A 26,782-nucleotide genomic window follows, 5' to 3' on the forward strand; every position below is an offset into this window, starting at 1 on the left:
GGCCAAGGGGCGTATATCGGAGTACATCATAGTTCCTTAGTACTTTGGTACTTGGATTCTACCTCCGCTCTGACTCCCGCAACATTCCTCGGGGATCAATCCTAAGACATCCCCATCGTTGGATCTGACTGGACCGTCTGATTACGACTGTCATCGGTGTCGCTGGTGTTTGCAAGTCCCCCAACATTTGAGCCCCGAGCGCTCTCGACCCCGGAAATCCAACCAACCCAATCTCCGCCTCCGCGTCCTCTCATAATATCATTAGGTATTATTGAGACTCCGGAGTACTCCGGATATCGGGTTCTTAGGGAATCCTAGCGTGTTGGTCCTGTCAGAAAAAATAAAAAAATTAAAAAAAAGGCAAATAACCTACGCGCGAGAAATAGTGATCCGATCTTCCCCGCGGACGGCGCGCAACCCGCAAAACTGATACATCCAGGGCTTTTTAGGGCGGCTGTCAAATATTCCCGTCCTTCGGGCCTTCTGTTTTTCTTTTCTTTTTGGGCTGGATTTATTGCTCTGCTTTTTAACCGTGGCCCCATCCGATTTGCTGATCCGTGGCTGCTGATTGACGGATCGCCTACCTCAACTGCACGGAAGCCGCTTCCGCCTGAATTGTCGGACCGGGGGCTTGTCGATTAAATTCGATAATATTCGATTAAATCGATTAAATCGATTTTCCGAAAATCCCCAAAATCCCAAACGGGATTTATTATTATTTTCGTCCATTTTTGGGTCTCAGTTGGGAACCTGCAAGGGTGCGGCGGCAAGTCTAGAAGCCCTTCCCCGGCTTTGAGATGATCGATGTTCACACCGTCTCTTGATAAAACACCCGGCTCATCTTCACCTCCTCGCCCTCTCACCTTCTCATTATCCTACCTTCTTACCTGTCACCCTTCATTCTCTTCTTATACTCACCCCCCCCCCCTCTGATCTTCCTCAACGATCATCACTACTCACTCCTCATCATCACCTCCCACATCGCCCGCGATCTACTCACTCTCTATCTCTAATCACCCTTCTCAACACCACCACAATGATTCCAATCCAGTCGCGTATACGCGACATGGCGCTCGCCAAATCCTCCACACTTGCTCCCGTCGCCAGTACGGACCCTGCACTGGTCTCCTTCACCTTCAGCGGCAGCTCTTTCTCATGCTCACCACTGTCAAACCCGTCCGCGCCGCCACCCACGCCTACAGACTCTCTTCTTGATATCCACCCGCGCAAGTCATCTTTTGCCAGCGAGTATGGGATGGGTGCCGCCTGTGCCTTCCCCTCCTGGCCTAACCGTCCGTCCTTGTCCAGCGCTGACTCGGCCGACTCCTTCACCAACGCCTACCTTTCCGACGAGGACCTGCTCTGGATGCCCGAGAACGCGGGCACCGCTCCCGATGCTCTTCCGGAGATGGCCACGGAAGACGGGCCCGTCCTTGCCTCAATGACCATGGAGCAGCAACTGGCGCGCATGCGGGCCGTCGCCGAGGAAGAAGACCGTCTTCGTTTCCTGGCCAAAGTTGAGGCCCATGCACGTGCAACCCAGGCCATCCGACAAGCCCAACAGGCTATTGTCAACGGACGCGATAGCTCCAAGCGCAAGAAGCGTCGCGTTGTGCCGTGCCCAAAGCGACGCGCCCACTCGTCATCGGCCAAGGTGCCAACCGTGGCGCACTGCACCTGAAAGCTGCCCCCATCAAATGATGTACATGTACAAGTGTACATGGCGCAGCGCAGGCGCTGTCCGAGTCACATTTTTCCTGCCCCTTGTTTCACTTCTGCTATTTTGCTCTTATGCCAATAGCTTCATGACTTCCTCCCAAGGCTCCTCTCCCAACAAGCCCCCACGGCCCCTCCACTGCGACGCAAGAGTGGTGGGGGGGGGGGGGGCGACCCCGTCGGAGGCCCCCGTTTCTCATTATCGTCACCCGTGATATCCGCGCCCAGTATGCGAATCAGATGACGGGACTCGGGCAGCTGCGAGATCGCACGACCGTCAGCAGCGCCGATCATGGGCCAGCGGAAGGCTGGCTTTGGCTCGCACAAAATGACGCCAGAGCAGTTCCGCCTTATCTCGGGGATCTCCACACGCCTTAAAGCCCCCCGCGCTTACCTAATTTTTCGCTGTCGGCGCTTCCAGAATATCCCCCTCGGGTACCCCGTTGTTCCTTGAAGCATCGATGTACTCGATGTACTCCGTACTTCCTCTCGTTCACACCGCTTGTTGGGGGCCTCTCGTTGGCCTTCACCTTTGACTCATCTTCCAAATCCCTCCGAACACGCTCGTGCTGGCCACACGTTCTCGCATGGAGTTGCAGCGCCCTGTTTTTTTTGTTTTTCTTTATCATTATTGATTTTTCATTTTTCGCCTGGTCTTCTGACTATTGCATCCCGACGCGGACCCGGTGTTTTTTTTTTCCCTTATTATTGCCCCGTTCTAGCGTGTCCTTCCTGCTCTGATACCCCCGCCACTTACCAATACCCCATCATGTATACCTCCTGATTTTTTTCGTTCCGATATCGCCTTTCTCCACGGAGACTCCTTCGTCTCTTTCTTTTCTTTTTTAACCCGATTCCGCGCTCCGCGCAATCTGTGATTCCCACGCCATCCCGAAGCGCCACATGCCGACTCTGAAATCCCCTTTGACCGTCGGTGTGTGTTCGTGAGGTGATCGCTGGTCGCGTTGGTCCTCCATGTACCCTCTCGTTGGGCACACAGTGCCCTCTTCGGTCAGCCTCGAGCATTTTTAGGTAGACTAGCTTATGACCTTGCACATTCAAGCCTATCCAGTCTGGAATTAATATTATTTTTAACCCCCGAAAAACCGATCCTTTTTTTTTCCACTTCCTCCGATCCCGTATGTCCATGTAAATCTAGTAGCCTCTTTCTTCTCTTCTTTTCTTGGACCCATCCAGCACAGCCCGTGTAGATCTTCCCCCTCCCTCACCAAACACGGTCGCCCGGGGGCCACTGCGCCGCGGTCCGCGATCAAAACGGATACTTCCCGAGTCTGGCAGGTTCTCAGCCCTGCTCGCCTCGTTTTTCTCGCCGGCCCCTTGCCATTATCGCGTTTCTTCAGCCCGTACATGATAACTCGCGCCGGGGACTGTGGGCCCTGCAGCACACTGCAACGGTGAGATTCCGACGGCGCAACACGATTAGTCACCCGCTCGTGTCCGTGTCTAGAGTAACTATACCAGCATTATCAATCATCGCAGGATGTAACTGTGAAAGACCCGGGGAGGGGCGATAAAACGACGTTGCTCAGTTCTGACGTGGACCTGGCCGCCTCATCGCAAGAAATGACTAATTGCGCTATGTTGCTAGTATTGGCGGTAGGAGGTAGTTTACATGCCTCCTTCTTCGGCGATTTGATGCTCTCGCCTGCCGGCTTAGTCCGGACGCGGAACGATTGAGGGGCCAAGTCGGGGCGAGTCGCACACGAGGTAGATTCGCGGAACAACCAAGTAAAGACAAGGCATACAAGGTCCTTGTGGTGGTGCATGCGGTCGGTGGAAACAGGGGAGGATGCGCGCCATGCAGCGCGGGAAATGGGACTGGTGTCAGATTCTTACGAACGCGTCCGGGGTATACCACTCGCCAGGGGGCCCTACTTTTAGGAACTGTCTCAAACATCCAAAAGTGGCCGTCAGGGTTCCCGCAACGCTTTTTTGGGGGGGGGGGGGTTGTAGTTTTCGTGATTGCGTGGGTCAGCCACCCTCGGGCTGGGGCTCGGGCTTGGGTCTTGTTGCCTGTTGGTTCGAGTGGGAACTAACTATCGGCATGTTGATATACTTGGCCCCCTGGATGCCAGGCGATATTGGACGTGGATCTGAGACAGCAGAGCATTCAATGCGCAAACAGCATGACAGAGTCATTGTCTGCCTATGTCCCTTTTGTTTCTAGTGGCTAATCTTGCTCTAGTCGACTATCAACTCGATTCGGTTATATGTGTTGAAACCAGGTCTGATGTACTGAGTTGCTATTATTAGACCTAGTATCCAAGACTTCCCTCTTAACAATCATGGCCAGAAGAAACCGGTCTCACAAATCTATTGAGAGTTTTCCTCCGCGTCTTTGACCAATTCGCCCGCCACCAATGCATTCCAAAGCAGAGGAAATTCAAGAAACCGGAATACCTTCTCTAGCTGGAACTGGGAGATGACGCCCTTAACCCTAGCCCCTGCTTCTACAAGCATCTGCGCAATTCGCAGTCTCTCATCACTCAGCTCCTTGCCTTGGCGACAGTAAAAGGTACCCGTGTCCAATGCCAGATGGAGCGCGGTGGGCCCATGACTGGGTACAAAGTAAACCATGTTCTGGCTCGCCCCCGTATCTGCATGAATGTCGACGCCGTGTCCGAGCAGGATCTCAACGATGTCCGCATGGCCGCCCATAGTGGCAAGATGAAGGGGCTGGCTTGTCCACCTATTACCTTGGTAGAGACCGGAGGGCTTAGCATTGGAGTCGTTCCAGCCTTTGGTGCAGCTGTGGACGTCTGCTCCAGCTGTAATCAATGCACGAACGATGTCGATATGCCCCCGAAAACAGGCGATGTGGAGTGGGTGCCAGCCGTAAGAGTCGCTGGCCTCTAGGTCAACTTTGTGTTGGAGCAGGAGGGACGCGAGTTCGTAGTTTCCACGCTCCGCGGCCAGGTAGAGCGCGGGGACATTGCCTTGGTGTCTTCGGTTGACTATGTAATTTGGGTCCACCCCGTGCTTGAGCAGGATCGAGACCATGGGGAGATTGCGATGGAGAAAGGCAATATCGATGAAATTGTGTCCATCTTTGTCGAGTAAGCTAGATAAGATCTTAGGGAGGTCTGGAGTCTCGGTAGAATCTATAACCGAGACTGTCGAGCTTCCCGATGACAGGAGTATATCCAAGGCATTGGTTTGTTGTGCGAATCCCGCGCAATGCAGTGCAAGCCAGCCTTGGCTATCTGCAATATCGGTTCTAGCATTGTGGGATACCAATGCTTCTATGAGCCGGGCGTTTCCTTGCTCTGCAGCAAGGTGTAGTAGGGTGCGACCTTGGCTGTTGGTGCTGTTTAAAATACCAGCCTCTTGTAGATAGAGGCACATAGGGGAAAGAGGTTCCTCCATGCCTGGTTTTTGACCCAGGCAAGTGAACCATTGAGATCCATTTGCGTGCCTGATAGCGTGGTCCCAGATAAAGGAGAGATCCTCTGGCTCCCCAAATACGGCTGTGGCTCGGATAGAGTCGAAGTGTTTCGTGCACGTGGCAAACGGGTCCGCACCCAAGTCAAGGAGATCCTGAAGAACCCTGCGTGATCTTTTATGAGTGGCAGCGTGAAGTAAAGCGGTTGTCCCATTCATCTCCGTGTCAGGGGTCTCGAAAAAGTTGACATCAATTCCAGCGCGGACGAGGACCATGAGAATATGCTTGAATTTGACGTAGAGGTTCACGGCGTCGGCGGCATTCTGGTCCATGTCGCGGGAATTGAAAGACTTGACAAGTGCCAAGACCGAGCCTGTGGAAGGCATAAGTCCCTGGCCAAGAAGCATATCGACTATCTCGGGCTCAATTGCCTCGATTGCTTGGTCAAGAATGATGGTCGCCTCCAAATCATGTCTGGAAGGGGCCCTCGCACCAAGGTCCGACAGTATGCGAGCTATCCTCCATCGATTCGCTAGCAACGCTGACATGATTGGTGTTCGCAGTTCATCATGTTCCTCCTCGTGAGAGATAACATTTTTTCGCCGTATGACTCGTACTAAAACAGGAGGTTGCTTTTTTGATTCGATATCGGAAGACTTCGAGACCTCCGTCAAACCTACTGGTCTGGTAACAGGATAATTGAGAATATCTTGTTGTGGGACAGAGCAATTGCCAAATGATAGAAGACGAGTGATCTTTTCTAAATCCTCTGTCTTGTGCACTTGTTCATCGCACCTTGCGAGATATTGCAAGGGAGTACGCCCTTCTCTGTCAACTGAATCAATCAAAGATCCTGACTTAATTAGCAGTTCAATGAGTTCCAGATCAGGCTTCAACGCCACGTAATGCAAAACTGTCATTCCAGATGAATCTGTCAAGGTAGGATCTGCGCCTTCAGCTAGCAGGAGCCGAACGAGTTCGATTGCAGTTTCCTGAGGCAGCTGTCCATTTATCCCAGCTATCTTCTGCACGAACTGCTTTCTCAGAATAAATTTAAACCCACAAGCTAGCATCAGAGATGTAGCCCCGTTATGGCTCGGCCTAACCCGGTATCCTTTTGTTTGAAAATCGGAATCCATAAAGGAATTCATGCATTTATTGTGGCGTGGACAGAGACCATGGTTCACGTCTGCGCCACCCTCAATAAGAGCAGTAGCTGTATCAGCAAACCCATTCAGGAAGGCTTCGTTCAGAGCTGTTCGCCCAAAGAGATTGACGACATTTGGATCTGCGCCGCCTTCTAATAATATCGTCACGTAGCGAGAGTCCTTGCGGAACGATGCCATATGTAAAGCATGGCAGTAGTTGACATCTGCACCTGCTCTGACCAACATTTGCGCAACTATAAATTGTTCGTCTTGAATCGCGTGGTGCAAAAGGGTGGATTTCCATTTTTGAGGGTCGTCTTGGACTTCTTTCGGGTTAGACGTGAACTGACGTCTTGTTTTTGGTACCAAACACTCAAAGCCATTGACACGCTCATTTTTTGACATTGCTCTCCACGGATTCATATCCCGGAAGGAGACACGGACATCAAATCGCCCGCTTTTCCAGATCCTATTGAACATTGCAGTCCGTGTTTCTGTTTCTGGAATCTCAAGGTATTTCACAACTAGGTTAAATATATCAATGTTTTGCATCCTTGCGGCAAGAACCACAGGAAGGACTGCCTCCGAATATGACTTCACTTGCGCTATTTTCATCCTGTGGAATGGGATCACAAGATTCTGGGACTGAGAATGATGGTCAAAAATTTCTTGAACAATCTCAGAATGATTTCCAATAATTGCCCAATGTAAGACTGTCCAACCAAATTTGGTTTGAATGCGGTAGTCCGCATTATTGGAAAGTAGTATTCGGATACGGTCGAGATCACCGATGAAGCAGGCCCCAAATAGGCCGCTCCATTCGGGGGGATCCAGAAGACCTTCTGGATCTGTTATCTGTGAGACTTGGCTGGCTGGTTGATCCGTTGTCGATATACTATTCCATATACTCAGTATTCTCTGGAACAAATAGGAAGAAAGGTGGGAGCATGATACCATAGGATACAAGATGAAAGAAGATCAGAAAATACCACTTGAAGCTTGTGAAGGATTTCAATATCCCCCTGCCACTCAAAATTTTGGAAAGAAAGATTTTCAGAGTGCAACTTCTGCAACTTCGAGCGGATACGTGAGAAATATGTATGAGCATTCTGCAAGAACTCTTGGTCCATAGAGTCTGTTTGCGAAGGCAATAATTCTGCTATATCGACGTCAAGAATTGTTTTCTCAATATGAAACATAGCATTCATCAGGGTAGACACTTCGTGGAGGAATTCAGTCCACTCTTGATCATCAAAGGTATGACTGAAGCATGTTTGAGTGAAATCTGCCGCTGCATGTATGGTAGAGATAATCCCAGCGAATGTTACGGAATTTGCCGCCATTAGATCAGTGTAAAAATTTGGACAGCGAAGTGCAAATATAGCTGGGGGGATCTTATTTTCACTGGTTTAAGTAGTCAAGTATCGTGTCAACAGATGGAAAGCGAAGGGCGAGGTTGATGGAAGGACGGAGAGGCGTAAAAACGTGGGTCATTAGGTGGGGGCCGAACTGGACAGCCACAGAACTAGCTAGCGAACCAGGGCGCTCTACGGCAAGCCAGACATGCAGGCAGGATGAGATGGATAAACGAAAAAGCCAACAAACCACCACACGCCACGATGTAGAAGGGTCTCCAAAAGAGGAAATAGATGCTGTTTGAGCGAAAAGAGCACCAGGAGGGACAGCTTGAGAGATATTTGATGGAGATCATGGTTCGAAAAAGCAGTCAGCCACGCATTCCCTTCCCTAGCCCAGCCAGCATGTATATGCACTCAACCTTATCCAGCTTGCTCTGGTTCCGATAAAGTATCCAGAGGTTATTAGCTGTCTCGAGGTTTGACGTGCTCCAGTCCGAGTGCTTTCTCTCTACCAGCTAGCGCTCGCTTATGCATCTGCTCTGACTGATCTAGCTTCTCTTGGTTCCGATATAATCCCTGAGATTATCGACAGTCTCAAGGGTTGACGTATGGTCAGCCTCGAGTACATAGGATAACTACTAATAGACCTCGGCACGACCCTCGCCTACCCTCATTTTCATAAAATTTAGACACTTTCCCTAATGAGGATGAATAATTTTGCTGAGATAGTCTTAGTTAAATACTGTTATTTATAGCTGTTTGAGTATTAAATTCATGACTATGGTTGGAATCAAAGGATTTAGGTCAAAATCTTTCTAGACTATTTTGAAATTCAATTCATTCCAAGTTCATCCTTTAGAATTAAGCTTAATATAATAAGGAATGTTCTATCATGGTTGAAATAGGTAAGTGTATTATATATATGATCGCTATCAAGAGAGAGATATATATATCTCTCTATACTACTGTTAGTGATTTTCTGACCACGGTCAAAATTAGAAATACTTACATGTTAGAGACTATCCTACGGCCTACATTTCTGACCACGGTCAGAAAACTAGGGTGGGTAAGGGTTAGGATGGTGATATTATCTGGACTGTGGTAACTCTACTATCCTCTCGCCGATATTTTTGACTATAGTCAGAAAATTAGGGTAGGTGTAAGAATTTTCCGAGGGTCACCCGCGGGTCGTGCCGAGGTCTAACTAGTGATTCGGCCATATAGTGTAGTGATAGGCACGTTATAAACTGCTGCTGCTTTGCGTATAGATATTGTTATATCATTTTGGATAGCTATGGTAGGGAGTCGTATCCTACCCTCTTCATCTGGTGATTTTGAGCGCTTTTCAGCACGCGTCAGTGGCATGGTAGGTAGTGGAAGGTGGTAGGTAGAAGATGGGAGACGCGTTTTGGGTAGGGCGCGCCGCTCGCTAATGAATTACGTGTCTCGGCCCGCCGCCATAAGCTGCCCTCCAAGCGACCCTGAGTTACTCGAACGTTAACGCAGAGATGAGTACATCTATGGTTCAAAATGGAATCAGTAGGAGACGCTAGTAGGAGCACATAACGAAGGAAGTGGACTGACTGAAAACTTGAACGAATCGAACATGAAAGTATAGTGATATTTGATTCTAATAACAAAGAGAGATACTGAAAGCCAAAGCTGATCATGACTATTCTCAAGGCCATACGACTATTACGGAAAACGAGGACAGCCGAATCAATAACACCGGATCTCTCTGTTGACGAGTTCGGAACTAAGAAGCTAAAGATAGTGGACCGGTCCATCACTTAGCTTCACCTATAACTGCGAACGTGACAACTGCTTTCCAGATTATGCAATTTAGTATGCCCATGGTTTATTCTCAGTGTCAGAGAATTTCGCCTCTAGGCGTTCTTGCTTCTCCGTAGGATGTTGCTTCTCTGTAGACTTTTGAGAATCGGACATTTCGTCGATATTCGGGGGTAGCAGTGAGAGGCCGCTCACTGCAAGAAGGTCTTCGATGTTGGTGCTTCCACTCGGGGCAAGCCCACCACAGTCTTCAAAATCTTTCAGGACCTTGTCGATTATCTCCGCCTGGCCACTCATATGTAGAAAGTTTCCAATACGAGCGTGGATTTCGAGAAGTTTAGGATCTGGAAGTTCCCAACTTCCTTTGTGAACTCTGAACTTGACAAGCCGACTTTTAGGTAAATTTCGTATTGGCCCTGTGGCGGTATCTGGAAAGGTCTTGATGCGATATTGGTGAGCAACTCCGGTTGCTTCAAAAATAAGTCTGAATTGACCGAATTCCGTATGAAGTTGGGAGTCTATTATTAGGCCGTTCTTTTCCGAATTGATCTGTTCTGAGGTAAAGGACATATTGCGAAGAACTGGAAAGTAGCGCCTTAAGTTGACCCAAATCTTTGTATGTCTATCCACTGCCTCGCTATCATTAGCCGGAAAGGATCCAAGTCCAAATGGAATAATGTGGGCAGCTTCAAGATGGGTCGTTATTGCATTCCGTGGATGAGCGTGGCTGTGACTGTACTGTCCCGTTGCAAGACACTTATTGCCATCTCTTTCTAAACAGTGGTGCCGGAGTTGTGACTGGGGACTTCTACTGATGGGCTCGATGTTTAGGCTCTTGAGGTTCTCGATTGAATCTTCAACTCCAGAACGTGGAGACGGAGTGATTTCAGTGGGTGTTTTGCCACCCTGTGCTTTCATAGGAATCAACAAACTCGTTCTGATGCTTTGGACTAGTTGCCGAAGCTTCTCATCGTTTGCACACCCTGAAACGTCCCCTGCCAGATTTTTTTTCCGTCAAGAGGAAGGATCTTGAAGAAGCCACAGAGGAAGTCCTTGGTTTTGTCCGTGGGTTCAAGTGGCGCGTAACTATTCAGCTTTCGATCCAGCTTCTAGCTTGATTATGAGTATCGAAAAGACTAGATAGAAGACACAGAAGGACTCACCGTCTTTGAGGATGCCGACATTCCGCCGATTACCCAGTTTGGCGCACACTTTGGGCCAGTCTGGAGGGAATGGTAGTTCCACTCAAAGGAAGGCGGCCAAATCAGCTGTGACAGTTGAGAAGGGGATTGATGATAGATGAGTACAATTAGTTGAGGCCCTGCATGGAGATGATGAATGAGTGCGATTGGTTGAAGGAAAATTAGGTGGGGGCGGGAAACCAGGCTTAAAGTCACTGCTCACCGCTTTCCCTATTCACTTTTGCTCAGTTAGATAGGCTGGAAGAAGATGTACAGCTCGCGGACCGGACAATGGGAGCTGGTGAGGAAGCAGTGACTGAGTGTCACATGACTGCACTGATCACACTGAGCATGAGCGTTGACATTTTCTCGGTGAGCCTGAGCCTGATCGCCCCCATTAGAGCAGAGACAACCCAAAGAGGAAAGCCCCCATCTGGCGGACATTGTCCTGTGTATAAAGGGGCATATAGAAGGATCAAGAGATCAATATTACTTGTAGCGTTCCAATAAGAAGTGGCACCCTTACAGTAGGCGCGACAGCTGCTCTGCCTGACATCTATTGTAGTCTTGGAGAGTTTCCATGACAGGGACGCTCACCAACTGCGCGCTATCCAATCGCGTATCTTATGTACAGCCTCAATTATTCTCAATGTCCTAATTCGAGCCACCTGTACTGCGTGGTGGCCTCGCAGTTCTAGTCCCAAACGGGGACTGTTCACTGGCCCCTCCCCGCACTCTTTGGCGTTCCTCATCAGAAACAAGAACGCCATCCTTGTTTGGAGACAAAGCAAGAAACATCAGATAGGTACCTCCCCATACTCCGATGATGCTGAAAAGAGCAGAATACCGATTCCTAGCTTGTGATTTTGTGAATTAGGAGCCGTATTTGGCATGGGTAATGGTTCCAAGGACGGTCATTCATACCACCTAAAGGGCATTGTTCTCAGGTGAGAAGTTCCATGCACGATTCACATATCATATACTTGCGCTCACCAAGGCAAGGAAATAAAAACTCTTTATTTCTTAGTGGCTTAGATATTGACGGATGAAATGGGTATATGTGGATGTTCGAGATAAATTTAGGAATTACTTTTTCACGGGTGATCCATAGGTAATGTGATGACCTCACTAGGAATGAAATGATGACATCATGGTGGTCTGGCGAACAAGTGGGCGCACTGTTATGCCAATTGACTTATTTAGTCAGTGCCCTCTTTACTAACGGGGAAAAGTATGAAGAGGTAGATAGTGATGACTCTAGGTAAAGACAGTAAATAGTATTCTAGTACATCCATCAAAAATCAACAAATATATATATAAAAAAAGAGAAAATATCAAAAAAAAATAAGAATAAAGAAAAAACAGTAAATCATCAGTAATGTAGTCTCACATAGGTACATGAGATTCTTCATGAAAAACGCCTTGATACACTTCCTGATTGCCTGTGATCATGACATGCTATATTCAAAGTTTGGACTTTTCAGAAATGACTGCAGATCACTGGGGTACCAGACAGCAAAGCAGCACATTGCGATCAGCATAGGGACCGCATCAAAAATGTAGTTGGGCCATTCGTGTGCCAGAAGGTACCCATCGTTACCCAATCCATATTCAATCACACGGAAAATAGACCGAATAAGTATCATAGAGCTGATGATATAAAGACTGTGAAGATGCTTTTTCCATGGTACACTACCCTGGGCGGCTGTATGCGTGGGCGATTTTCCCATTCGTCGGGCAAAAGCTACTGCAGTGACGACAAAAAGGACAAAAGTTATAATCTGCAATACTAGGCCAGCAAGAACGATATCTTGGCCAATGTGAGTGAGACTGCTCTGTGCCATCATGCCAGCACCTCCACCTTGGACGAAGAAAGTCACAATGTCGCAAGTAACGAAAATCTTGGTGATTAAGTCGATTCGAATAGGCGAATATTGCTCTCCATCAACAGCACGGATGATACGCGCAAGAACCATGTAGACTGCGGCTGCGAAAAGCGTCGGCGCAAGGAGAACGAAGACACTTTGAATGATATATGGCATTAATTTGCCAGTGTTGCTACTCGCGCCTGCCCGCGCTGCATATCCGATAAATTCAACTGTACCCGTCAAGAAGAATTAGCGGGTGCACCAGAGAGATCGAGAGTCAGGGCAGAAACTCACATAGACCACCGATGGCAAATGGAATAGTGAATCGGACCTTTGTTCTAAATATCTTCCAGAAGTGATATATTGTGACAATGAGGAAAAGTAAAATGAAGATGACCGCGGCGGCTATAGAGGGGACGTAGTGCCATACGTAATAGCCACTCTTCAATGGCTCTAGCTTAGCCATTTTGTAGGTCAATAAAATAAAGTCACTTTGGTGAGATAGACACCGTTAAAATAATGTTGGTGAGTTCTGTTTGTGACGCCGTAGAGTATGAATGTGACTTGCTCAGGAAGACTTGATCAAGACTTATTGATTTCTGGGAGTCGTTCAGTGTGTAAGTGAAAGCTTGCCCTAGAATTCTATATTTTTAGAGAAGGGCTCCTTTTTGTATCCTATCTGGGTTTTCTCGATGCACTATGGGCAACACCGAAATTTCTATTTTTGTTCTATACGCGTATTCAAAAAGGTAACAGACCAGGGGCTCAGTTAATTGTGGTCCGTGCATACGCGTATTGATCCCTGGGCTCCACCTTGAAATTTTAACTCTTACGCTTGGCAAGATTATAAGATGACCGTAATAGGCTCTATCTCCTAATTAATATTAATTATTTAGCACTGTCATCCTATAGTATATTTGAATGAAAGTGCTGTCCCTGCAATATTTTGGATCGCCTCTCTCAGTTGAAATATCATGCAATTGATAGAGTGGAGGAGGCAATGCCATTAACGAAATGTGATCATCGCAGTCAGAGGGGCAGGTAGGCTGGAGAAAGGCCAGTCTAGGCACCGATTGACTGTAGACTACATTCATTATACGTAGATTTTGTCCACTAGACTATCGGGTCACTTTCGCCCGAGATAATGTAGGTGTTCGTTTAGGCCTTCCCCAGGGCCCGTTTTGTAATCAGTGATTCGCGCTCCATCCACAAGGTCTCATCGGATAGAAAAAATTCTTTGCTTGGAAGTGTTACCACATTAGCTCACAGAGCCCGAACTACAAGGCCCGCTTCCATTTTTATTGGGTATACGACGAGGCCGTATAGGTGAAACCAATCATGATTGAAACATCTTCTGATCTGCCGAATTATTACGCAAGCACTCACTAGCCTGAACAAAATCATTATTATTACTGCATTTGGGTTGGCGAACTTTTCTCCGTGGAGAAGAATCCCGGGATCTACCACAGAATAAAATTGCAGTAGAGTACTCCTTTCTCCACTCCCAAGAATTGTATATCTCCAGGTACTTAATCCTTGACACATCCGAGCTTTCCTCATTCCTCTGGATGTTCAACAATGAAGACAATTTCTATCATTGCTCTCCTGTTGGTGGGATGGAATCCTGTCACAGCTGCTACCCAGTTGAGTGGCCATATAATTGTGTCAAATGCGCCGAGACTAATAAATAAGCTAAACCCAGTTTCAATGCTCAGCGTATTGCCTTAGCCCAGAGCCTTCAAACACCCAATACTCCCTTCCATGAATTCACGTTGACGCCGGATTTACCTTACATCACCCTCGATTATGGCGCTGAGGTGGCCGGATTCCCTACTTTTGAGATCACCAGTGTCTCTGCTGCAACACAGATTGAAGTCAAATACAGCGAGCAGTTTGTTGGGCTGGCTGAGCCCTTCAGTGATGGTCCCAGCTTGTTCGTGACCGGTCTGGCAAACTCCTTTCGCGTGGAGACCTTCAACATCACTACTTCGGGAACTTTCAGTTCCGAGCTCTTGCAGGGAGGTCAACGCTGGCAAAGCATACGCTTGCTTACCCAGAGCCCGGTGAAGTTCCGTTCGGTGTCTTTCAAGTCGTCAGTGGGGACGGTGGCCACTGAAAATCTTCCTGGCTCTTTTCACTCGTCAAATGAATTGTACAATAAGATCTGGAGTCTGGGTGCGCGTGCAGTCTCTCTTGCATGCTTTGATGAAAGCTCACAGAAGCCAACTTGGAAGGTCTCTCGTGAAGGGGCCAAGGTCTCCAGCAGCCTCCCCAGTTATTCGTCCTCAACCTATAACCTCACCGAATACGACTTGGAATTTGATGCTAAGATTTCTCGAGGGGGTCTCATTTGGTCTATTGGCTACAACTTTGGCATTCGTTCAAGGGGAGGCATTCTCATCAATCTGGCCAGTAGCTATCCACGAGAGAAAACTTTCGCAAACACAAATAGGACAATGTTCCCCCCGTCAACTATCACTCTTGCCTCTGGAGTGAGCTTTGTCAACCAGACTACTTTGATTTCTTATAAGCTGGCTTCGTTCTCGGTCCCATTCGACGTGCAAGAGGACGTGTGGTACAGGATCTCAACTACTGTCCGCTCTGGAAATTTGGCTGTCTCCTTGAATCAGATCCAATTGTTCAATGTCTCCCTATCTAATTACTACGCCGGTGGATCGTCAATTTCAACCTCTGGAGCCTTTGGATTCGGCACTTGGCAAGACCAATCTGCCTACTTTTCCAGAGTTTCCGCCCGGGATAGATCTGGCAAGCTGATTTACCACAATTCCATGACAGATCCTACCACCGTTCTCCCCGAGTATGGTCAGCATGCCAACTATTTCCCAGTCTGCGTGGATGGCGCAAAACGCGATCGCTTGGCCTGGCTTGGAGACTTCCTGCATACCACAAGAATTATCGGAGTGACAACCAACCGCAACGATCATATTACCGGTACTTTTAAGCTGTTTCTGAGCGACCAAATTTCTACTGGCCAGCTGCCCTTGGCACCATCGCTTGGCTACTCGCCAGACACCGACCCCAAGGCATTCGCCGTCAACGGTATCGCATATCTACTTCCAGACTATCACATCCTCGGCCTTATGTCATTTGTTTCCTATATGGAGCAATCTAATGACACACAGTTTGCCCTGGAACACTGGACTAAGTGGAAAGCTGCTGTCAACTGGCTTGCATCCTATCGTAGCACCTCTACTGGACTCATTGACTTTTCAATGTTTGGCACTGCTTTCCTGGGTCCGACGAGTGGCTCAGCCGTGAATGCCGCCTCGGTAGAGGCCTTTAAGGGCATGGCCTCGGTTGCATCAGCCGTGGGAGACATCTCGTCAACAAAAAGATGGACTGCCTTCGCCCGATCCCTGGAAGTAGCTCTCAATTCCAAGATGTGGAGTGAAGCCCATGGTGTCTACTCTTTGCAGACATCCGACCCTGGAAACTTCTCTGTTGCTGCTCTCGGATTCGCCATCACCTCTGGATCAGCTAACAAATCCCAAATAAATCGCGCCCTATCTCATTTGCCTAGTCTCAAGCTGGGGCCAGGATATCGTGACTCAAGTCTGGTCGCCTCAACTGATTCAAGTGCCAACCTGTCGCCGAACACGAACGGTTTCCTTCTCACTGCTTTGCTACAGCAAAAGCGAGCGGTGCCTGCAGCATTCCTGTTTGAAAATCTATGGGGCGCGATGATTGCCAACGACACTACTAAATCTGGTGCTAGCTGGGAGTATGTCAACCAGAAGTCCGAGCCAGGCTTGGGACAGTACACTTCTCTGAGCCATCCATGGGGTGGAGCAGCCACATACGCACTTACGAAATATGTGGCTGGTATCCGGCCGCTGAGCTTTGGGTATAAATCATGGGTAGTGGAACCGGCCTACGCAGGTTTCGGGTTAGATGCAGTCAATGCCACCGTTCCGACACCTCACGGTCCCATCAGCGTTGCCTGGACCGTGCAAAACAGCGTGGTCACAATTAGCCTCGATGCTCCGGTAGAAACAACCGGAAAGCTAATTTTGAACAAGGAGTGGGCATGTCCGGGAGACTTCGTATCCTACGATTGTGATAAAGTGAAGGACTTTGTCCATGTGATTGAAGGGGGAAAGGTTCAGTATTTCACTCACAGCATGAAGTTGTAATCCGCTGGCGATCGCGCTGATGATGTCCGGTATAGTTTATTTACATTCGAAAAGTGGAGAATTTATAAACCCATTGTCCAATCGTCTGTCTTGGTTATTTTGAACAATCTTGCTGTTATGATATGACAAGCTTGGTCTGTATCTATACCGTAGCATGGCGATGAACAAGGCATGTTATATTGTGCTCTGGTACATCAAATCTTGCAGCGAAGAAGTCCTGAGCCTGAAAAGCATGCGCTGTAAGCTCGCCTTTATTATCTTAAAGTGTTAAATTCTGCATAGTTCCATGGCGAATTGTAGGAAGAGAAGGTATCCTAGGAAGAGGGAGATACGGAGGCGCGAAAATTCCATATCGCGGCATATGGTAACGGGATATCGTGATGCATCAGGGTATTCGAATATTGTGTGGAGCAAACTTAAAATGAAGTACGTACTATTGAAAAGTTAGATAGCCAAGGTTCTCATTGTACAGAAAAGCAGGATCTTATACGCGTATTCGAGGGACCCACCGTCCAGCGGGGCTGAGTAAATAATGCCGAGGAGGAGAAGCTATTCAATACCGCAAGGACCCACATAGTCCTCTACACGTAGCACCATTATAGGAACACTCCAAACTCTGTTCAATCCTAATGTCCATTTATTGCGGGGGATATCACATTATCTAGATATGGCTCCAAAAGCTCTAAAGACCTTTCCCAAGTAGTTCCTCGCCCACTTCCTTGAGGAGCGGCTCCTTTTGCAAAATCGTAACCTTAGATTTAGCAGCAACCGTCTCAGAGACGCCCATCGCTCGACACAAATCAACAAGTGTTCCATCTAGCGGTGCTTCGTAGACCAGGAGACCAAGAGCAAACAGCAGGCCATGCAGAGCTTCAGGACTCTGGTCTTCACGCGAGATGGCTTCAAGCAGGGAGGCGGCAAGCTCGACCTGGTCTTCCTCTGAGAAGAGATCGGATTTTCCGTGAAATCGAGAATTATGATTGAAAGCGGCGATATTGTAGGCAAACGAAGCTGCAACCACTCGAAGATTCGAATGCGAGTCAAGTAGAGAGTTAGTTGCTAGTCGGAGGCACGTCTCTCGCAAGGCCGACGTCGATGATGCGAGCTGTTCTGGGTATAACGGAGTGCTGAAAAGGTTGCAAGCTAGCTGAAGAGCAACAATGCGGAGATTATAGGGACATGAAGGCAAGTCCTCTTCAGAGAGCGGACCAAGCAGAGTGAGGAGGGTAATATGGCCAGTTTCTTCGGCAAAGTACCCACTCACACGCGGGTCGAGGAAAAATAGACGCACAAGGTCGACAACTGCAAAGTGACTCTCGCTTGGAAGACTGGTATATATTGATCTCAAGGTGGTAGCGAAGCTGTGGAGGTCAGGAACTCGGGTATCCGCGGCCAACGAATTTCCATTGCTCGTTGAGTAGCGAACTTTCACAAAGTCGATAACGGGTGCAATACTGGGAGATGCTTTGAAATCGGCGGGTAGTTTCTGCAGGAGTTTATCCAGGGGTGGGACTTTCTTGTACATAACAAAATTGGTGATATTGCGCTGCAGACTAGGCAGTCGGAGATTCCGGTGCGGGTGAGGTGGATTTGCCATTTCTATCAGCATGCGAATTCTGCCCTTGAGTTGGGCTGGGCTAGCACCACTCCATTGATCTTGTTTCTTGCCTTTAATGAAGGTCATGAACGTAGGAGTTGCGCGCACGCTGTACTTGGAGCTCACATCGTAAGCCATGCCAACATCCACCTTGATGAGCCTTGCCCGCTCACCCGCCTCTTCTGCCAGCTCATCATAGGTTGGATAAACAACCTTGCAAGGCGGGCATGTGGATGAGGTAAAAAAGATGACGGCGCACGAGTCCGATGCAGCTGCCAGTTCACTTTCGAGTTGAGCAAGGTTGCTGACAATGCGGACCGTGCCTAATGTTGGAGAGACCGATGTCATAGGCTTGAATGCTGTTCCCGTATGCGGGGGGCCTACTGGAGGGGACTGCGTACTTGGACCAGAGATGGGACTGGGACCAGAGCCCTGTGTGACTCCCTTCAAAGCCATCTCGATCTGCGGCTTCATCATCTGCCCAAATGGAGTATCCAGAAATGTGCGAGGTAGATTCCGAATATTATCTGGGATACTTTTGCCGACCAGGAACATTGCAAAATCCTGAGTGAAGTTATTGCAGTTGTGAAGAAAAAGATCGTATGACTGGAGTGTCTTAGTTCGATGCCTCTTCTATTCTTGAGGCGTTATTGGAGGATTACAAACCTCTGGCGTATATATACTTCCAAGAGAGCCAAGATACTCTTCAATCACATCGTTTGGGAGCTCTGTTTTCCCCATATGCACTTTCTCCATGGGCTGTCCATGGTGGGTACTGCCGGGAGAGGCCGTTTGAATACCCTGACCAAAGTAGTACTCGACCCCTCCAAGGACCAAGGAGGTGTGATATATGGCATCTATTTGAGTACCTGTCAAAGGTTGCGAGTACTAGCCAAAATGCTATGTAAGATAAGGCCTGGTGACTCGGATTGATGGTTCGCGGATGTCACTTACCACGCGCGCAAGACCCTGCGGATGAGTTAGTCAAGAGAGCTATGTTTCTTTTCACACAAATAGAATCTCCTTACCTTAGACAGGTCGTAAACATACAGTTCCACATCCATGAAGACGACGTTTGCGTTGTGGCTGCTCAGAAGACGGGTCGTGTTGATATACGCCAACCTGCGCAGGCAACGACCGGATCACGTCAGCATCGCTAGGAACTCAGAACTTCGGGGCCCTTCGACTGTCTTCCGTAGACGATATGACACTCTGGGCCACCAGGTGAGCCTCTCATGAATTCAGGGTGATCAGGCGCAATGTACATAATGCTGAAAACAGTCGAGTCGATCATTTAATTTAAAAAAATTTCGTGGTTGAAGTTTTAGGATTGACCAGTTGCCCATACTGGACAAATTTATCAGGTCTGCATACTCCTGCAGATTCAAACCGACGAAGTAGATGCCTTCAAAATCAAAGCTGTGTTATGAATAGTGAATATTTCCCACGTGACTGATTCCTCCATCTGTTATAAAACAGCTTGCATCGAAGTGCGCAGATATCTGCCCTTGTATGGCCGTGTTGAACGACCAAAACCAATCCGGTTGCTCCAGAAGTAGCACTGATCACCATCGCCGAGTTTGTCCCCGCCTTCCCCCAAGGTCACGATCGACATCTCTTATCTCACTTACTGCCGCTCTTTCAACCCACCACGACCTCCTCGACCGCAAGACTCCTACCTTACTACCAGACTAGATAAATGGTAAGTCCACTCCCTCTACTATCAACAAGATCGCAATGAACCCGGGTTGATCGCCTGCGACCCCAGCCGCCCAAGAGGCGCGGAGCTACCGCCAGCTCCTCCGCCGCAGCACCCAAGCGTGCGCGGCCCTCCAAGCTCGCGAAGGAAAACAATATCACCGCCGAAGAGGAGAACGAAATCAAAGAAGTCTTCCACCTCTTTGCGGATGCACACGAAGATTTCCCCGCCGAGAAAGAAGGCGTAATTCCCCGCGAAGACGTTCGCAAAGCACTCGTGTATGCCGTCATTCCAGCTCTTCCCCATCCTGCAATATGCATATCGCACTCCCCTCAAGCCCCACTGGCTGACCTCACTAACCTACTCTCTCAAACTCCGACAGAGCCCTCGGCCTCCCGCCCGCAGACTCCTCTGAACTCGCCGACATCCTCTCCGCCCTTGACCCGACCCTAACCGGCTACGTCCCCTACAGCCCTTTCGTATCGGTCGCCGCGGCCAAGCTTCGCTCGCGCGATGATGACGCCATGGCTGCAGAGGTGGACGACGCCTTCCAGTTATTCACACGTGGATCGGGCGGCGCAATCTCCCTAGGCCACCTGCGGCGCATTGCGCGCGAGCTCAAGGAGGACTCGGTGGACGATGAATTGCTAAAGGATATGATTCTAGAGGCGAATGGCGGCGCTGGGCTGAGTGCTGGCGTGACGCTGGAGCAGTTCCATGATGTGATGTCACGGGCTGGTGTTTTCTAGACGCGGTGCCGGAGAGACTGGGGGTGGATTTCTGTTAATTTGCGGGGGAAGAGTGAATGATTTCCTCCACTCTTTGCTTTTTTTTATCTCTTTTTTTGCTTTTGGTACTGCTGCATATGGGGCTGTATTTGGCGTTTGATGAATATGGGCATCTATTAGCCCTGTGGCGTTGACAGTTGCATAGCGATGAGAATGCATTTGATTCCTGGATGACTCGTGAAAACGGACCAGTCCTTGGGTAATGGCAATGCTATAATTGATATCTATTTAATGGAGTCTAGTTATGCTAGTGGCTACAAGTACGAACCAGTACAGCAGTGATATCTTATAGACTTCAATAGAAAAATATTCCTTTGAATAACCGTTGTTGTGATTGTAGATACATGCCGTCCTCCATCCCATTTGTTCGCAATTGCAAGTGGAAAAAAGAAAATTAAGACTGTAACCGGAAAAAAGCCTTTAAGAAAAACACTCGTGAGAAAGACAAAAAAAAAGTGAGGACAGCAGAAGACATGGCCCGCGCATCAACTATCAGATTCCTCCGAGAACAACACGCTGCAGGTCATATCCAAACTGCTAATAAGACTGGATATGATAACAGAGCGAGAAGACATTTACTGCACGGACGTTAGCCAAGTTAAGCCCCAATTTTGATGTATCAAAACTTACGATGTCATCCATGCCGGCATCTCCGTTGGCATCACCGCCGTTGGTGGCAGGCTGGGCGGTGCCGCTGGCGGGAGCAGCCGCAGGCGTCTCATTAAAGTAATCGACCATCTCGGCATCGAGTTCCTCAACAGTCTTCGGCTTGCGGGAGGTGTTGGCATTGCCACGGCCACGACGACGACCGCCAGCCTTGGTGTTATCCTTCGCAGCCTTGGGAGCAGTCGCCGGCTTGGGTTTGGCCTTATGGGACTTTTGAACACTATTATGTGGTTAATTTGAGTCAGTGACGAATGGCAGGAAAGCACACTTACGAAACACGTTCGGTCAAAGACTTGGGAGCTTCAACGGTAGGAGCGTGAGAAGCATCGTAAACAACTTCGATCTGATGCAAATTTTAGTGACAAAAATCAAGGCTTCCAAAGAGGATAGGGAGACCAACCTTCATGGGGCGTCCGTCAACGAGGAGTCCGTTCAGCTTCCTGGCAGCCTTAGCGGCGGTATCGGCCTCTTTGAAAATGATCGTAGCAATGCCACGACTCAGGCCATTCTGGTCGTAGGTGAGAATCACCTTCTTGACGGAACCTGCAGACTGAGAGAAATATTCCTATATCGTAGACAGAGACGATCAGTATTATTCGACCGGAAACTTCGACTGGCTGAAACGATTGTGTCGAGTGAGTAGTCGAGGGAAAATCCAACGACAAAAGCGCGAAACGAGAACGGAAGACAATCCACCAGTGAAAGGCATCAGCGAGCACACAGCGGCGATCGGTCAGTTGCTGCGAATCCCATCTAAACCAAAAACCAGTCCCTATGTCACAAGTGGGGCGTAGTTTTGACCGTATGCGAGCCTGTCCAAGATACATCACACATGGATTCATTAATCAACACAGGGTAGATTCAGCCATTGGTCATATCGCCCCATCCCCAAGTCTATCACCCCACAAAAATTCGCAAATCAATTCCAGCCCAAATTTCATCTGATGCTGCAGGAGGCTTGTCTGGCATGCTTGTAAAGGCCCTTGGGAATGAATGTTCACGCGGCAAAATGGCAAGCTATGTTGGGACAACCTCACAACATCACTGCAGTGGGACATCACCCCCTGATGCAGTAAATGTCCAGACAGGGAAAATGTTCGACGTATGTATGGGTAATGCGACTGCTTGACCGACATAATCAAAGTTCCACAGGGTCGTTCACTGATGCGCGCTCGCTGATGCCATCCGAAGCTCACAACACGTAAGAAATAAGTGTGAGTGATTTCAATGAAAGACGGTCAGGATAGAAAATATATTTCAATTTCCAGTCCTCAGCGTAGTACTCAGAATGGCAACGCAGGCGGATTGCCTCCATTCAGGGAGGTATCGACGCAAGCAGTGCCCATCTTTTCACAGTACTCAAACAGGGCTCAACTTCGCGCTTCGCAAATGCCAGCCAGGGATTCTGTCGCCCTGTGCGGAAGTTTGTAGAAGGAGCGTTCTGTCTATGCTGCTGTAGCACCGGTCGACTACCACACCAGGAAGGGGGTACGAGGGCAACAAGAGTCGGAAACACGGATCGACTTTGTCGTGCACCCCACAAGAGTTCGAAAACAAAGATGGCGATCAAAGCCAAGGCACAGGCCTTGAGATCAACATACCTTGATATTATCTCCTTTCACATCGGTAGGCTGAATAAGTTAGCAACTGCGTGAATCAAAGGTAGGAAGGCCAACATTGGAGACGTACCAGTCCGCTCACAATAATTTTGCTGGGAGCATTCTTGGAAGAATCAGAGTGAACCACCTTGGAAACTGCCTTATTGGGAGCCTTGGAGGCCTTCTTCACACCTCCCGTCGAGGGTTTGGGAGCAGCGCGGCGGGTGCGACGGCCATTCTGGCGGGGCCTCTGACGTTGGTTGCCGACGAGGTCGTCGAGAGACTTGTCCAAATTGGCAGACATTCTGAAAAACTTGTGATTGAGAGAGATGAGATGGGGGCAAAGGCTGGCGATTTGCAGTCACAAGCAGACAAGTCGCGGGCGGGAGAACGCGTTGTCAAGAGGGGAATGCGCCGCTAAGGTTGACGACGTTCTGAAGGGGGAGAAGTCAAACTGGGAATAGGCAATTTGATCCAAAGAGATCAAAAAGAATTTCCTTTCAAATGGGGGGAAAGGAAAACTAGGAGAGTGGAGTTGGAAGGAGGGAGAGATCAAGCAGCGGCAGAGGATGGAAGCGGAGGGAAAGGGAAAGGGAGGAGAGGCAACGATCAGGCCGCGCTAGGCTGCTTCGGGGGCGTCGGGCAGGCTGCTTGTTTGGCCGGTTTGCATCGAGGCTCTATAACCCAGGCGGTGGCCCATCTTGGCCACCACAGCCCGGAGGTATGCTACTGGATGCCTACTCTTATCTTGCATGTGAGAAAAAGTATAAGCAAGATGCATGAAACTCTGAGATTCATTACACAGGCTGCTGGATTGATCCTAATCTAGCGGTGACTCTGCCTCAGTCAGGACGCCCGGGCAGAGAGGCGCGGTTCAACTTGCAAAGCCAGCACCGCCCCCTCCAACGCGACATTGGGGGCCGTTTTCGTTGCTTGAACATTAAAATTGTACGGGGCCCTCCAATCCCTGATAGCCGCGCTTATCCGTAGATCCCAGTCTATGAAAGCTTATGCAAGTGATATCTATGTTCTTCCACACATTCCTAAGGAATCCATAAGAAAGCTTTCACAGGACAGTCACAAGAAGATGGTTCGTACGGAGGTGGAAAAAAAAATGCTATAATCTAGTTGAAGTATGCTATCCAAAAAAGACGATTGATATGCTCACAGCATGAGAAACATTACTGGTTTCATCTGATAAAGTCCGGCCAGCGAACTAGGAATATTCAGGGGCAATTCACCCAACTTCACCCAACTCCACACCAATCAAGACACATGATGCGCAAGAACCAAGACAGATCAAAAACACAAACAGACTTGGCAAAATCATATATGACGCTTTGAAAGAACAATTCACAACATAATGGTAGTGAAAAAAAAATTAGGACAAGAAGAAGGAAATCAGCTCTTGAGGGCCTCGAGTCGACCGCGCATTTGCTCCAGAGTTGCCTCCTGGTCCTCGAATTCGTCCTCGGCCTCGTTGGCGGCAACAGGAGTCTCATCCACAGGCTGGGCAACAGGCTTGGCAGGAGCTTGTGACAACTTGCCCTGTAGGATCTCCTGCAGTATTTTGTCTACCTCCTCGTCGGCCTCCAATTCTTCATCCTCCAGTAACGTATTGTCTGGGATGGCGTCATCCACCATCTCCTCGATAATACCAGCCTTAACCAATTCCGTTGAGAGCTGATGCATGGTGGATGTCAGCTCCGGCATCCGGACCAGGGTGTTCACATCTTTCATGATCACAGTAGACTTTTTAAGACTGCCCTGGATCTTCCGGACGGAGAAGGCTTCGTTGACTTGTAGACCGACACTCTGAAGTTGAGCCCGGCTCGTACTTAGCCGAGAAGTTTGTCGTCGAATTCGCACCAGCTCTCTCGCGAAGGTCTTAGCCTCACTTGCTGCCTGTTTGGCCTGTGAGGGGTTTCGATCGGCTCGCCGGGATGCATTAAGGATGTGTTGTCGGGTCTTGTTATCTAGCGTTTTGAGCTGAGCGAGGTCGCGATCCAGTTGTCTTGTATTCTGTCGGATGAGAGCGTTACATTTTCTCATCTGATGGTCGAACGTTAGCGCATTGCGACTTGACTCTTGGGAACTGTTGATGAGGGCGGACTTACCTGAACCTGAGGATCAGGTCCAAAGAACACCGCCTTCAAAGTCTCCATCACTATTATAGCTGTCTTCTTGTGTAGTGCTCACCAGATTGAGGGCGATTCTGGAAGACGGATTGAAGAGACCAGGAGTGATCAACCACGCTGTGAATTCAGTGTGAGGATCTGCGTGGGGCAAAGAGAGAATTGCCCTAGTGCACGCTCCGGGTTGGAGAGAAAATGAAGATCGCAAGAATTCTGTGTGAGAGGCAAGACCGTTTAGGCTGGAGAAATGAATGAGAGGGACTTTCAGTGGTCACCGCTCTGTTTCATTGCTTGCATCTTATCAGTATCGCGGGCAACTGACCATCGGCCGAAGGGGGGAGGCACTCGCTTAGTCAGACGCCTGTGTCGATTCTGCCCTGCCACCATCTCCGGCAGGTATCAAGGCACCAAGGCACTCACGCATTTCAAACAAAGCAAACGAGACGGGTTCCAGTACATTCTAGCAGGTGAATGCGGTACATGCGCTCCAGAGTGAGCTCCTCCTCTTTCTCTGCCACTCGCCCACATTCCCCCCCCATCTCCCTCCACTAAAGGATCCTTCCCCAATTCCATCTCTCTCCTACTCTTTCATCCTTCCGCTTCCTTCACCTCTGGATTAAAATGGCCACCACTGTGACCCCCGAAGGTATGTTGGAAACAAGCTCAATTTCCCCGCTCTGCTCCAAACATCCCGAGCGTGCACGGTTTGCAGATAACCACACCGAGAACCCCGAACCCCCCTCCAGCGATCTCCCTTGGGCCTAGATGGAATGCGAGATCTGCCCAGTCCGGCAATGGATGTGTGTTCATTTGAAGAGAACTGTGAGGCTGATTTGAGAATCTTTTGGTTTTCTAGTGACGTGGGCCCAGCGCTCGTCCGAGTCGGAGCCTGAGCGCAACTATCTCTACGTGAACCTCAAGACCCCCGATGTCCCCAAGGACGCTGCCAAGCTCAGCCTTACTCCCACCAATGTTTCTTTCACTGGCCCATCCGGCAAGGGCGTAACATATAACGTCTCCCTCGACCTCTTCGGCGAGATTGACCCCGAGAACAGCAAGGTCAACCACACCGACCGTGAGGTTGAGCTGGTCCTGCGCAAGAAGGAGCTCAAGATTGAGTACTGGCCTCGCCTGCTGAAGGATTCCAAGAAGGTGCACTTCCTGAAGACCGACTTTGACAAGGTATGACCATTTCGATGAGCTGGTGGTGGGGTTGAAAAATGCGGCCATAGGCTAACCGGCGAACCAATAGTGGGTGGATGAGGACGAGCAGGACGAGGCTGCCGACGATGACTATGCCAACAACTTCGGCGGCTTCGGCGGCGGCGATGAGGGTGGTCTGAGCAACATCGACTTCTCCAAGCTCGGTGGCATGGGCGGTGCCGGTGGCATGCCCGATCTCAGCGCCCTGGCCGGTGGTATGGGTGACGAGGGTGACGAGGGCGAGGACGATGTGAGTGCAGTTCCCATACGATCTCTATGCGATTCCATGGTCGAATCCAGTTCTTCTCTTGAGAACCCTGAACTAATCTAGCTATGCTTTTTTTCAGGAGGACCTCCCCGAGCTTGAGGAGGTCGAGGAGGCCAAGTCTAAGATCCAGGAGGTCAACTAAACAGGTTGATCTGTTACCTTGCTACTGAATCTATGATGAAAATGAAAACTATTGGCGCTCACTAGGT

At 49.2% G+C, this 26,782-nt stretch overlaps 10 protein-coding genes across 10 annotated transcripts; 4 read left to right on the plus strand and 6 right to left on the minus strand.

Moving 5' to 3' along the window:
• Nucleotides 1-1,036: 1,036 nt before the first annotated feature.
• N7462_004825 (uncharacterized protein) lies at nt 1,037-1,681 on the plus strand (the record flags this gene model as incomplete). Its single annotated transcript, XM_057076551.1, has 1 exon — nt 1,037-1,681. One exon carries the CDS (start codon nt 1,037-1,039, stop codon nt 1,679-1,681), a length of 645 nt encoding a protein of 214 aa, XP_056936056.1.
• A 2,369-nt stretch (nt 1,682-4,050) lies between these two features.
• On the minus strand, nt 4,051-7,610 carry N7462_004826 (ankyrin repeat domain-containing protein; the record flags this gene model as incomplete). Its single annotated transcript, XM_057076552.1, has 2 exons — nt 4,051-7,122; nt 7,257-7,610. 2 exons carry the CDS (start codon nt 7,608-7,610, stop codon nt 4,051-4,053), a joined length of 3,426 nt encoding a protein of 1,141 aa, XP_056936057.1.
• A 1,857-nt stretch (nt 7,611-9,467) lies between these two features.
• On the minus strand, nt 9,468-9,986 carry N7462_004827 (uncharacterized protein; the record flags this gene model as incomplete). Its single annotated transcript, XM_057076553.1, has 1 exon — nt 9,468-9,986. The coding sequence occupies one exon, from the start codon at nt 9,984-9,986 to the stop codon at nt 9,468-9,470; it is 519 nt and encodes a 172-aa protein (XP_056936058.1).
• A 2,059-nt stretch (nt 9,987-12,045) lies between these two features.
• N7462_004828 (RTA1 domain-containing protein) lies at nt 12,046-12,931 on the minus strand (the record flags this gene model as incomplete). The annotated part of the gene is made up of 2 exons (XM_057076554.1): nt 12,046-12,695; nt 12,760-12,931. The coding sequence occupies 2 exons, from the start codon at nt 12,929-12,931 to the stop codon at nt 12,046-12,048; spliced, it is 822 nt and encodes a 273-aa protein (XP_056936059.1).
• Nucleotides 12,932-14,043: 1,112 nt separating this feature from the next.
• Nucleotides 14,044-16,619, plus strand: N7462_004829 (uncharacterized protein; the record flags this gene model as incomplete). Its single annotated transcript, XM_057076555.1, has 2 exons — nt 14,044-14,113; nt 14,194-16,619. The coding sequence occupies 2 exons, from the start codon at nt 14,044-14,046 to the stop codon at nt 16,617-16,619; spliced, it is 2,496 nt and encodes an 831-aa protein (XP_056936060.1).
• Nucleotides 16,620-17,301: 682 nt separating this feature from the next.
• On the minus strand, nt 17,302-19,280 carry N7462_004830 (bifunctional C97 family peptidase/thioredoxin family protein; the record flags this gene model as incomplete). The annotated part of the gene is made up of 4 exons (XM_057076556.1): nt 17,302-18,822; nt 18,883-19,104; nt 19,171-19,185; nt 19,245-19,280. The coding sequence occupies 4 exons, from the start codon at nt 19,278-19,280 to the stop codon at nt 17,302-17,304; spliced, it is 1,794 nt and encodes a 597-aa protein (XP_056936061.1).
• A 635-nt stretch (nt 19,281-19,915) lies between these two features.
• On the plus strand, nt 19,916-20,664 carry N7462_004831 (EF-hand superfamily Ca2+-modulated protein; the record flags this gene model as incomplete). The annotated part of the gene is made up of 3 exons (XM_057076557.1): nt 19,916-19,918; nt 19,985-20,193; nt 20,298-20,664. The coding sequence occupies 3 exons, from the start codon at nt 19,916-19,918 to the stop codon at nt 20,662-20,664; spliced, it is 579 nt and encodes a 192-aa protein (XP_056936062.1).
• Nucleotides 20,665-21,278: 614 nt separating this feature from the next.
• On the minus strand, nt 21,279-23,271 carry N7462_004832 (putative RNA annealing protein Yra1; the record flags this gene model as incomplete). The annotated part of the gene is made up of 6 exons (XM_057076558.1): nt 21,279-21,281; nt 21,334-21,589; nt 21,642-21,712; nt 21,770-21,934; nt 22,971-23,000; nt 23,059-23,271. The coding sequence occupies 6 exons, from the start codon at nt 23,269-23,271 to the stop codon at nt 21,279-21,281; spliced, it is 738 nt and encodes a 245-aa protein (XP_056936063.1).
• A 1,097-nt stretch (nt 23,272-24,368) lies between these two features.
• N7462_004833 (ESCRT-III subunit protein VPS24) lies at nt 24,369-25,132 on the minus strand (the record flags this gene model as incomplete). Its single annotated transcript, XM_057076559.1, has 2 exons — nt 24,369-25,019; nt 25,085-25,132. 2 exons carry the CDS (start codon nt 25,130-25,132, stop codon nt 24,369-24,371), a joined length of 699 nt encoding a protein of 232 aa, XP_056936064.1.
• Nucleotides 25,133-25,723: 591 nt separating this feature from the next.
• Nucleotides 25,724-26,715, plus strand: wos2 (Hsp90 cochaperone SBA1; the record flags this gene model as incomplete). The annotated part of the gene is made up of 4 exons (XM_057076560.1): nt 25,724-25,748; nt 25,959-26,284; nt 26,355-26,555; nt 26,653-26,715. The coding sequence occupies 4 exons, from the start codon at nt 25,724-25,726 to the stop codon at nt 26,713-26,715; spliced, it is 615 nt and encodes a 204-aa protein (XP_056936065.1).
• Nucleotides 26,716-26,782: the final 67 nt, after the last annotated feature.

Source organism: Penicillium macrosclerotiorum, assembly GCF_028827735.1.
Source record: "Penicillium macrosclerotiorum strain IBT 26536 chromosome Unknown utg000003l_segment0_segment0, whole genome shotgun sequence".
NCBI classification, from domain to species: domain Eukaryota; kingdom Fungi; phylum Ascomycota; class Eurotiomycetes; order Eurotiales; family Aspergillaceae; genus Penicillium; species Penicillium macrosclerotiorum.